Source organism: Anolis carolinensis, chromosome 5, assembly GCF_035594765.1.
Source record: "Anolis carolinensis isolate JA03-04 chromosome 5, rAnoCar3.1.pri, whole genome shotgun sequence".
Lineage (NCBI taxonomy): Eukaryota > Metazoa > Chordata > Lepidosauria > Squamata > Dactyloidae > Anolis > Anolis carolinensis.
In genome coordinates this window covers 200625151-200637461 of record NC_085845.1, presented here as the reverse complement: position 1 = coordinate 200637461, position 12311 = coordinate 200625151, and the positions used below count along the sequence as shown (strand labels likewise).

The window sequence follows — 12311 nt, the reverse complement described above, 5'->3', positions numbered from 1 at the left end:
GGGCTGTGTGTTTTATTTTAACTTTTGTATCCATGATACAAATATCTGTTTTTTTTTTTATTTTTGTATCTACATGTATATCTATTTGCCTTGCTTTTAAATTATATTGTGTTGTATCCTGAGTCTCTATTTGGAGAAAGCGGGATAGAAATAAAGTAAACAAAGTGGGAAAATGGGTGGAACTTGGGGGGAAAATATCAGAATCCTAGAGTGAGCCTGTCCCTTGACTGCATGGCCTTCAGGAGAAGATTCCTGGAAGTGAGGCTTAAGTAAAGGAATTTTTCCAAGCTCTACAAATGAGAAGTGGTGGTAATTGGTCTATTCTGGGCCCAAGAACAAGTCAAGCATGAACTGTCTCTGAATGCCGTCTCAGTGGCAGATCTACAACCTCTTTAAAAGGTGGATTGTGGCTCCTTGAGACTTACAGGAAAGATAATTCATCCTTTTTTTTTGTCCAGAAGTTTGTGGAATCTGGAGTGGCTGAAGATAAAAAAAAAACCTTGGAGGATCACATATGGTCCCCATTTCCCCCATTCATCTCCAACTCATTGTTTTAAAAAAGGATAATATTGAAGATGTGTTATGGAGCCCTTCTGATCGATCTTCTTTCCTTTTGTAGGATTCACTACAATATTTTTTACTGCCTTTATCTCTTGGAAAATTCAAACGGGGTCCCCGTTCTCGCTGTGCCAGAAGCAGCCAGTTCCAGCTACGGAAGAGGCTTTCAGAACAGGTATGCCTTCTGAAAATATGTCAAAAGAAGAAAAGACAGTCATTCAATGCACACTGTCATCATTTTGTTTTGTGAATGTTGGGCAGATAGGCAGATGTTGCAAATAGGTTCACATCGACTTTGAGAGTGGGGCTGGCCCTATTTATTTTTCGCGGTGGGCATGTATTTTGTATAAAAGGGGAAATACAGGAATTGGAGCATATACAGGTAGATGATTCCTTATCCAAAATTTCATAATACTGAGCCAATTAAAGTGGTGCCAAACTGCTTTGATGCAGATGCACCAAGGGAATTTCTTTGCTTGTTGATGGTTATGTGTACACAAACTTGGTTTAATACATAAAATTATTCAAATACTGTGTATAAAGCAACCATCAGTCTATATATAGCAGGTGCTATTTGAAAAATAAATAACTTCTTTGTTTAAACTTGGGTCCGATCTCCATTATATCGCTATCAATATATGCAAGTCTTCCAAAATCTGAGGGGAAAAATGTGGAATATGGAATATTTCTAATCCTAAGTGTTTTGACTAGGGAATATTCAATCTGTATTGCCAAAAGTATATTCCTAAATACTTGGAATGTTTTCAACATTTCACGACATTACAGCTACCTGGCCAGTTATTACACTGATGTTATTGTTGCGTGTCTTCAAGTCGTTTCTGATGTACAGCAACCTAAAGTGAGTCTGTAACATGATTTTTGAGGCCGGGAATGTGCAGTTTACCCAAGGTGGATGATCAAGGGCATGAACCCTGCTCTCCAGAGTTGTAGTCCAGTGCCTAACCACTGTGACTCCATCTGCTTCACTTTAACATCCTCTTTTTCTTGTGGTTCTGTTTAGTAGTCGTCCTGCTCTTCAGCCCACCTGTGAACAGCAGCAGATCATAAACCACGCAATTGCCCCAAAGCAGGTTGTGAAGATCATGGCTTTTGCAGGTAAGGCATTTGTTATGAATATCTTCAGTAACTTTAAAGCATAGACTCTTTTTATTGTATTTGTGGGAAGGACCTTGCAGCATATTTTGCTCTAGTTTTTCAATGAATATTTCATAGAGTCTCAACCAATTCAGCCTAGTTTCTGGAGTAGAACAACTACTTTTCAAAGTAAGGAATGCACAATTAAACAGGAAAAATACTTTCAAATGAGGAGCAGAACATTTTCCAAATTTTGTTACATAGTGTAATCAAATCTGCAAAAACCATATCTATCCATGTGGAAGGTTGACTGTACACAAAGTTCAGAACCCTACGAGGAATAGCTTAGGGAGTTGGAGAAAAGACGACTGAGAGATTTTTAAATATTTGAAAGAATATCATATCCAGGAGATAGGAGCAAGTTTGTTTTCTGCTGCTCCAGAGACCAGGATACATTGGAGCAATGGATTCAAACTGCAGGAAAAGAGATCCCACCTAAAGATTAGGAAGAACTTCCTGATGGTCAGAACTGTTCAGCAGTGGAATATTCTGCCTTGGAGTCCGGTGGAGTCTCCTCCTGAGGTTTTTAAGTAGATGGTCCTCTGTCTGGAGAGGTTGGATTGGGTGTTCCTGGGTGGTAGAAGAGGGTTGGACTGGATGGCCTTTTGGGATCTCTTCCAACTCTATGAGTTTATGATTCTATGAACCCTCTTCTAGTTTTCCTTTGAGATCTTTGCCCCTAAAAGCAAACTCTCACTTGTTGACCTATAGACCTTTTGAGAACAACCATCCTCATCACCTTTTTTTCCCTCCCTAAAATTTAGAAATGGGTCGGACTGTGTTGTCCACCATCCCCAGGATGTTGAGAGTTGTGTAATACACCTATCTAGAAAGTGTGAACTGGAGAAGGCTATTCTGGGATGTAGTTCTTCACTCTGCTGAATGGTCCTTCTTCTCCTTCCTCCTCTTCCAGGCACCGGGAAGACTTCCACGCTGGTCAAGTACGCAGAGAAGTGGTCCAACCTGAGGTTCCTGTACCTGGCCTTCAACAAGACCATTGCAGAGCAGGGCACCCGGGCCTTCCCTCCCAACGTGACCAGCAAAACAATCCACTCTCTGGCTTTTGCACAAGTTGGCAAGAAGTAAGTGATCGGATTACCAATTACGCCCAGTGAAACGGCAGCGGATTTCCATCTGTCATTACAGTCTTTCATGCTTTTACTGTTTTCTTTGTCAAGCCTCAGTTGTCCCCTTAGTTGGAATGGGTTCAGGGTTTTTTTTGTATAGTTTTCTGGGGGAGGAAACCTTAATTAGATCCTATCGCCTTAAGAAACCCCTCCGAGGCGGAGATTGCAGTCCTCCTCAGCAACTCCTTTGCAGCCAGTTAGTTAGTCTAAGGGTGCCAGGAGTCTAGAGGCTGCAATATCTTCCACATCTAAACTCAATTTAAGAAGTTTAAGGTTTAGGAAACTCCCGTTAAAGGTTTGGGAGATGCCAGTCTGTGATTTGGGAGGCTCAGTCAAAGTTTAAGAAGGCAAAGCCAGATAAATCCCATATTATCCCAGTTGACTCTCTGACACTTGTTTATGCGCTTTATTAAAAGCCTTGCGATATTGTGTTTTATATGCCTGACCCCTTTCATCTCTAGTGATTGATATTCTATAATTATTATTTGTTTGTTCTGATTTTTTGTGTTTTAATGTATTTTTTAAAATGTTTAAATTGTTTATTAATTTTATTGAAGTTATTATTGTTTTTATTTTGATATTCGTTTTATTTTTCTACTCTGTTTTGTTTTGGGCATTGCCCCATGTTAGCCGCGCCGAGTCCCTTCAGGGAGATGGTGGCAGGATAGAAAAATAAAGTATTATTATTATTATTATTATTATTATTATTATTATTATTATTATTATTATTAAAGGACACAGGAAAGAGGGCAGAAAGGAAGATCTCTTCGAAAATAATCACGAGAATATCAGTTATGTTCTGAGCTCTCATCTGTTTCTTCAAAGCATTCATTTATTAGGTTGCTGTGATTTTTCCGGGCTGTCTGGCCATGTTCCAGAAGCATTCTCTCCTGATGTTTCGCCTGCATCTATGGCAGGCATCCTCAGAGGTCATAAAGTCTGTTGGAAACTAGGCAAGTGGGGTCTATATATTTGTGGAATAATGTCCAAGGTGGGAGAAAGAACCCTTGTCTGCTTGAGGCAAGTGTGAATGTCGTAGTTGACACCTTGATTAGCACTGAATAGCCTTGTAACAGACCTCCCAATCTCTGAGGATGCCTGCCATAGATGTGGGTGAAATGTCAGGAGAGAATGCTTCTGGAACATGGCTAGACAGGCCGGAAAACTCACTGCAACCCAGTGATTCCAGCCATGAAAGACTTCAACAACATATTCATTTATTCATCAGACCCTGGGAGGAGTTAAGGTACTGATATTTCATACAATCAAATTATTTTTGTTTATTGTTATGCATTCTTCTTGTGAGTTTCAAAATGTGCAATGTGTTCAGCTTCCTAACTCCTCTCAGCACCTTCATCCAAATGGCTGGCTTCAGGGAAGCTGTTGGATCTGGCTATGCGGCTGTGCCTCTGGAGTGTGGCGGTCTTAAAGGAAAAGAGCTACCTATGTTTCCCACCCATAAACTATATAATAAAAAACTGAACTCTTCTAACTAAGAGAGGCTTAATTAATTAATTAATTAATTAATTAAATGAATGAATGAATAAAGTCTGTGTGGGGGCATGACAAACCCCATGGTTCTCAAACCTATTTCCCCTCTGCCCCTGTTTGTCTCCTTTGCCTGCAGTTACAGCCAGCAGCGCAAGCTCAACGCGGGCTCCTTGTCCTCCTACTGGGTCAGCTTCGTCCTCCAGAACCGCCAGGGCCAGTCCCCGTTCATTCGGGCCAAGGGGGTCGTGCAGACCCTTGGGAAGTTCTTTGCTTCCGCAGACGAGGCCATCTCCTTGGAGCACACGCCCATCTGGCGCAAGAACAACCAGGGAGAAAAGGTCCTGCTGGAGCCAGAAGAGAAGCAGGTGAGACTCTGTTGTCCCCCGTTCTTGGACTGCAACTCCCATCAGCCCCTGGCTATTGTAGCCAGAATTGCACAACAGTCCCCAAAGTCCATGAACATGCCCAACACTGCAATATTATACAGGCACGGGCAAACTTCGACCCTCCAGGTGTTTTGGACTTCAACTCCCATAATTTCTAACAGCCGATATCTGTTTTCAGGTTGGGGCCACAAAAAAATCAATTTTCTATCGGACCATTCATTGGGGGGGGGGGCTTCCTACCCAGGCTCCCCTCCATGGCACGTGCTTTGAGGAGGCTTCTTACCTGTTGTTTCTACTGTAGAGGAGGCACTCAGCTGTAGGTAGTGGCAGGCACATGTGCTTTCCAGGCCTGTCTGCACATCACGCCACACATGCACTCTCCTTGGAAAGAGAGTTCATGTGTGGCATGGCATGCAAGCCCACTGCCTGCAGCCGAGCTCCTCGTACTCTAGAGTAAGAGGCGCTTGGCTGCAGGCGCATCCACTTTCTGGGCCTACATGCCACACACACTCACACACACACTCTCTTTCCAAGGAGAGTGCGTGTGTGGCATCGTGGCATGCAGGCCCAGAAAGATTGTGTACCTGCAGTGCCTGCAGCCAAGCGCCTCTTACTCTAGAGGCACTGTACCTACACAACATGCCACACACATTCTCATGGGAGCATTTGTGTGTGACGTGGTGTGCAGGCCCAGAAAGCGTGTGTGCCTGCCAGTGCCTGCAGCTGAGCAACTCTTACTTTAGAGTAAGAGGTGCTCAGCTGCAGGTACTGGCAGGCACATGCGCTTTCTGGGCCAGCATGCCATACACACATTGTCATTCCTGCTCGGGTGCAGACGAAAGCAGACTTGGAGCCGGGATTGGCTTCAGCTTGCTTTTGTGTTGAGCTGATTTTCATGAGGGGAGGCTTCCCGTTTTGTGTTCCCAAAGAAACTAGAAACAAATTCTGTGCACAACTCTACAGTATAGGCACATTCACTGAAGTTAGGGCTGCAGGACCTCAGCAAAAGTGGAAATAATGTGAATTAAGAAATCTCTAGAACCTCAATTGCAGCTATATGGCCAACTTCTGGTAGTGTTTTCTTCCATTAGAGACCCCTTATCGTATAGCAGGGATGTGTGGGCAGTGTTTGGCACCTAATAAAAGCCTTCAGGAGGTTCTTGTCCAGCCTAAAAACTCTTTGGGAATTACTGATGATGGAAGAAGGAAGATTACTTTTTGCATTTCTTTTCCAGATCATTATCAGCGAAGCAAACCAGATATGGACGAATATGAAAAGGTTGAGCCCGACCAGGGAAATGGCATACAAGATGATTCATGATGGTAAATAGTGCTCTGTGTCTATTTATTTATTATGTCTTGGAAGTATGTGTTACCTTCCTGCCCACCAAGGGTTCTACCATGACTTGTCTACCATAAAATAGATTAGGAACATTCTTCAAAACCCAGGCCAGGAACAAGGTTTAACAGTTTAGGGTTTTGGAGTTTGTTTGGATTTCCGGAAAAGGGAGACTCAATTTGTAACATGACCTTGGTTTGATGGTTCGCTTACTAATGTTATGCTTTCTTCCTAGGATACTTGAAGTTGTGGCAGCTTCAGAAGCCTTTGCTGTCTGACTATGATGCCATCCTTGTGGATGAGGCTCAGGATTGCACACCAGGTGAGTAGAAATATATATAGCAGGTTTTCTTATCCTTGAGAAGAAGAAGTATCTTGGTCCACTGAGGAAACCCCTGCTGTAAATCAGTCACCAGAGGCTGATGGTTTAACTGGTGAATTAGAGAGGATTGTGAGCTTTCCTGTGGCACAAAGGGGTGAGCCCTCAAGTCAGGGAAATGATGGTTCTCTCTGTGAGAAAACCGGCTTGGAAAGCACAGGGCCTCAAGTGCGTTCAGGGGAGTCAGAAGTAGCAACAGCAGATAAGGAATCGAGTGAAGAGCCGAGTGATAAGGAGAATTCCTATGGAAATTCACCTGCAGCTACGGAGATCAACAAGTTTTTGTTTACAAATCAGGGCTGAAAATAGATTGCGTCGTTCAGAGAAAGCTGGGAAAGAAATTCATGGGAAACAGAATGCTTTCATGGGTGTCTATTAAACAGAAAATTGTTTACCTTAAGGTCGGTTCAGGCAACACTGTGTTAGAGTGAGAAGCTAGGCCTGAGTTCTCTTGTTCCTGGTTCAAGTCAAGCTTTGATTTTGGATTTAAATATCCTGGAAGTTTTCTATGTTTCTGTTCTTGTACTTCTGTTCAAGTTTACTAATTATACTTTCCTGATTGTGGACTTAAGCTGTATCTGTGATTCCTGGCTGTTCCTGGACTTTGTCACCTCTGAAAGATTTTGCTTATATTCCTGGACTCTTGTGTAGTGCAACAACCCCTACTCAATTGCATTTTGAGACATAGCCATATTGATCAAGAATATCTGTTATGTTAGCCACTTTGAGTCTCCTTATGGAGAGAAAAAGTGGCATAATAATAATAATAATAATAATAATAATAATAATAATAATAATAATTGTATGCAAAGGGATTATAGTTAAAACCAATAGTTGTAGCATTGAAACTTTTACACTAGTTTCTCAAGGTGGTTCCTTGAGATCCACAAAGCCTTATGTGGCAATAAATGCTGATGCCTCCCCAGACTCCAACTCCAGGGATTCCACAGCATTCAGCCATGGCAGATAAAGTAGTCTCAAACTGCATTAATTCTACAGTGTAGATGCACCCTTAGTCATAAGCATCCATATAAACTCCTACCGGCTCTTAGGAGTTGTAGAAGTTGAATTCGCCTTGAATCCCCCTTGAAGTAGACAAAGATGGAGTATAATTAAGGTAAATAAATAAGGTAAGTAGATAAATAAAGTCCAAAACACTGCATTAAAGTGAAAGTGAAAGTTGATAGTGCAATGACCCAGGACTGTTTACGGACCACAGCTATGTCTTTGCGTGATATATGATGTTATTTTATGTGATGTGTTTAATAATGTTTAATGTTTTATTAGTAGAGGGTCAACTTTGATGTTTTATGCTTTTTTATCAAGGGCATTGAATTGTTGCCAACACTGTGAGTCCCCTTCGGGGTTGAGAAGGGCGGTATATAAATACCGCAAATAAACTAATACATAATGATGTGTACGCAATCAGAATGACTGGACTTGGTTTTTCCATAAGGCTGAGAACCTCTTTTTCACCCTCATTGGATGTTTCCCTCTTCCCTTCGTAGCCGTTATGGACATTGTCCTTTCCCAGCCGTGTGGGGTCATCTTGGTCGGGGACCCCCACCAGCAGATCTACAGTTTCCGGGGCGCCGTCAACGCCATGTCCGAAGTGCCACACACCCACATCTACTACCTCACCCAGGTCAGTCCGGCCTGGATTCCTTCTGGCCTTCTGTTGAGGTGTTTCACACTGAATTGTGCAATCATAGAATCATAGAGTTGGAAGAGACCCTAAAGGTTATCCAGTCCAACCCTCTTCTTGCTGGGCAAGAAGGCACCATCAAAGCATGCCCAACAGATGGCCATCTAGCCTCTGTTTATTCTGGGTGAGGTCTGACCAAAGCAGAATAGAGTGAGACTAGGACTTCTCTTGATATGCAAACCCGACTATTGATGCAGCCTAGAATCACATTGGTCTTTTTAGCTGCTGCATCACACTGTTGCCTCATGTTCTGCTTGTGGTCTACTAAAACTCCTAGATAACTTTTGCATGGGCTGTTTTCAAGCCTGGTTCCACTTTATCTTTGAATATGTTTTAATGGTTTTAAACTGGATTTTTAAAAATAATGTTTATATTTAATCCTGTTTTAATGTTTGCTTATTTGTATATTTAAAAATTTATGCTAATAATTTTATGTTAAGCCACTTTGAGTCCCCTCTGGGAGAGATAAAGCAAGGTATAAATATAATCATCATCATCATCATCATCATTTTATCTTTGTACATTTCTTTTTCATTGTCTAAGCATAGCAGTACTGTACACTTCTCCATTTTGGTTGTTTTATGGAAATAACATGGTTTTGAGACTGTTAACTGTTATTTTACTGTTATTGTTTTAATTTTATATGCTGTCGTTGTATTGTTTTATCTGTTGATCGGGCTTGGTCCCCATGTGAACCACACCGAGTCCCCTTGGAGAGATGGAAGCAGGTTATAAATAAAGTATTATTATTATTATTATTATTATTATTATTATTATTATTATTATTATTATTCCCAACATATAGTGACGGTGCTGTGTACCGCCTCAAGCCATTGGGAAAGGCGGGTAAGAAATAAAATAATAATAGTAATAATTAATAATACAGTAGATTCTCGCTTACCAACGTAAACGGGCCGGCAGAATGTTGGATAAGCGAATATGTTGGATAATAAGAAGAGTTTAAGAAAAAGCCTATTAAACATCAAACTAGGTTATAATTTTACAAATTAAGCACCAAAACATCATGTTATATAACAAATTTGACAGAAAAAGTAGTTCAATACACAATAATGCTATGTAATTACTGTATTTACAAATTTAGCACCAAAATATCATGATGTATTGAAAACATTGACTACAAAAATGCGTTGGATAATCCAGAATGTTGGATAAGCGAGTGTTGGATAAGTAAGACTCTACTGTATTATTATGAATGAATACTGAATGGGAGAAGTCAATTCTTTTTGTATGAATTTTAATAGAGTCCTGATGATTCTCAACACAATAGGACTTGGAGGATTGGCAGTCTCCAAACATTTTAATCCAGTTCTGGGAGCTATATTCCTTACTTTAAAACAAAATGTAACCCATTCCTCTTTCTCCCAATTTTCCTGCCTTGCGGGCTTCACTTCTCTAGAGTTTCCGGTTCGGCGCAGAAATAGCGTATGTCGGGGCTACCATTCTGGACGTCTGCAAGAAAATTCGGAATAAAACGCTGGTCGGCGGCAGCCAGGAAGGTGAGGATCGGCACTGTTTGTGTGGATTGGCTCTTCAGACAGGTTTAGCTGGCTCTTGATTCAGATTTGCAAAAAGACATATATTCATTGCTGCTTCTTTTTTGGAAGGCGATGTCAGCGGGGTCGGTGTGACGGGGAAGGTGGCCCGCTTGTCCAGGAACAACCAGACCATCTTTGAGGATGCTGTGAACATGACGGAAGGAGAGTCACCCGCGAAAATATACTTTTTGGGAGTAAGTGCGACATGCAGCTAGAAGGGGTTGCAGGAAACCTGGTTAAATAACAACACTGTGTAACACGGTTTTTGTTCCTGGGTTATAAATGTCATTTCCTAACTGGTTCTATCACAAAAACATGGGAAAGGTTTATTAAACTACAAAAACGATGTTTTTGCAGGACATCCTGCAGCTCATTTTGCTCTAGTTTATCAATGTATCTCTCATAGAGTCTCAACCAATTCAACATACAGTAGAGTCTCACTTATCCAACATAAACGGCCGGCAGAATGTTGGATAAGCGAATATGTTGGATAATAAGGAGGGATTAAGGAAAAGCCTATTAAACATCAAATTAGGTTTTGATTTTACAAATTAAGCACCAAAACATCATGCTTTACAACAAATTTGACAGAAAAAGTAGTTCAGTACGCAGTAATGCTATGTAGTAATTACTGTATTTATGATTTTAGCACCAAAATATTGCGATGTATTGAAAAATGCGTTGGATAATCCAGAATGTTGGATAAGCGAGTGTTGGATAAGTGAGACACTACTGTAGTTTGTGGCAGCTTCAAAAATAAAGATTTTGGAGTATAACAATGACTTTAAAATAAGTACCACATAATTAAAGAGGAAATAACACTTTCAAACCAGGAACAGATTTTTTTTCAAATGTTGTTACATAGTGCTGTAAATAAATAAAAATAATAGTGTAATGAAGAGAGATACTGGACCCTTGATGCAATTAACGGTGTAAATAGCCATTGTCTCTCCAAGTTGTGTTATCAGAGTTTGGAGAAGTTACCTCCAGAATCCCCCGAAAGATCTGTGATTCCTTTTTTTCCTCTCTTTTAGGGGCTTAATGCTTTTGGGCTGGAGAAGATCCACGATGTCTGGAAACTCCTTCACCCAGAATGTGAGTATCCCAAGATGCAATTGCAGGAATGTTTGGCCTATAACACAGTCTATAATACAGGGGCTGCGGTGGCGCAATGGGTTAAACCCTTGTGCTGGCTGAACTGTTGACCTGAAGGTTGATGGTTCGAATCCGCGAGATGCGGTGAGCTCCTGCCTGTCAGCTTCCTGTGCAGGGACATGAGAGAAGCCTCCCAGCAGAATGGTAACACATCCGGGCGTCCCCTGAGCAACGTCTCTGTAGACGGCCAATTCACACCAGAAGTGACTTGCAGTATGTTCCCAATTCGCTTCTGACATGATAAAAAAACAAAACTAAGTCTATAACTTAGTAGAGTGCAGCGTAGCATTCTACTATGTCCCCTCTTAGTCTCTTAGTCCTTTTTCAAGACCGTGATTCTCTAAAGATGGTTTACAATGAGAAAAGAGTGAAACAGAAAATCACCAATATCTAGGACAACTTTTAGAACCAGATATAATATTAGGTCCTTTTTGTTCATTTCAGCAATGACTGTGTAGCCTAAATGGGGTTGTTCACCACCATCGCTGTGGGTAATAATAATAATAACAGTAATAATAATAATAACCAGTACAGGTGGTCTTGGTGGTGATTGGCACATTGGGTGCTGTGCCAAAAGATCTCAGCCGGCATTTGGAAACAATAGGCATTGACAAAATTATGATCTGCCGATTGCAAAAGGCCACCGACTGGGATCTGCACGCATCATCCAAAAATACATCACACAGTCCTAGGTACTTGGGAAGTGCTTGACTTGTGATTTTGTGATATGAAATCCAGCATATCTATCTTGTTTGCTGTGTCATAATAAAATAATAATAATAATAATAATAATAATAATAATAATAATAATAATAATAATAATAATAATACAGTAATAATAATAATCACCAGTGCAGGTGGTCCCGGTGGTGATCGGCATATTGAGTGCCATGCCAAAAGATCTCAGCCGGCATTTGGAAACAATAGGCATTGACAAAATTATGATCTGCCGACTGCAAAAGGCCACCAACTGGGATCTGCACGCATCATCCAAAAATACATCGCACAGTCCTAGACACTTGGGAAGTGTTCGACTTGTGATTTTGTGATACGAAATCCAGCATATCTATCTTGTTTGCTGTGTCATACAATAATAATAACAACAACAACAGCAACAACCACCACCACCCACCAAAGCCCTCTTTGTACTAATATCCACTTTGCCCATATCCTTTTTTTATGTGTGTTGAAGCAGCTGGGAGGAATCAAATATCATGACACAGTTTGACACCACTTTAACAGCTGTGACTGCTCCTGAGACACTGGGATTGTAGTTCTGCAAACTCTAGCCTTTGTTGCCAAAGAAGTGCTGGGTCCTTCCCAAATGACAACTCCCAGGATTCCATAGCAGGGAGCCATGGCGGTTAATGAGGTATTAAACTGCATTGATGCTACGATGTAGATGTGCCCTTTGTGGCGCTGAGTTCACCCCTTGCACTGCGGCCTTTTTTCCTTTTCCC

General features: G+C 41.2%; 1 protein-coding gene across 3 annotated transcripts in view; it reads left to right on the top strand.

The window, feature by feature from the left end:
• The window catches only part of fbh1 (F-box DNA helicase 1), a 33517-nt gene that overhangs the window by 11281 nt on the left and 9925 nt on the right, over positions 1 to 12311 (top strand). For all 3 annotated transcript variants that reach the window (XM_016993546.2, XM_016993547.2, XM_003220753.4), the window contains exons 7-16: positions 620 to 733; positions 1580 to 1674; positions 2627 to 2795; positions 4468 to 4696; positions 5953 to 6040; positions 6292 to 6378; positions 7944 to 8080; positions 9558 to 9657; positions 9766 to 9890; positions 10731 to 10791. In XM_016993546.2, coding sequence (XP_016849035.2) covers positions 620 to 733; positions 1580 to 1674; positions 2627 to 2795; positions 4468 to 4696; positions 5953 to 6040; positions 6292 to 6378; positions 7944 to 8080; positions 9558 to 9657; positions 9766 to 9890; positions 10731 to 10791 — 1205 coding nt within the window. The remainder of the gene's footprint in view (positions 1 to 619; positions 734 to 1579; positions 1675 to 2626; positions 2796 to 4467; positions 4697 to 5952; positions 6041 to 6291; positions 6379 to 7943; positions 8081 to 9557; positions 9658 to 9765; positions 9891 to 10730; positions 10792 to 12311) is intronic.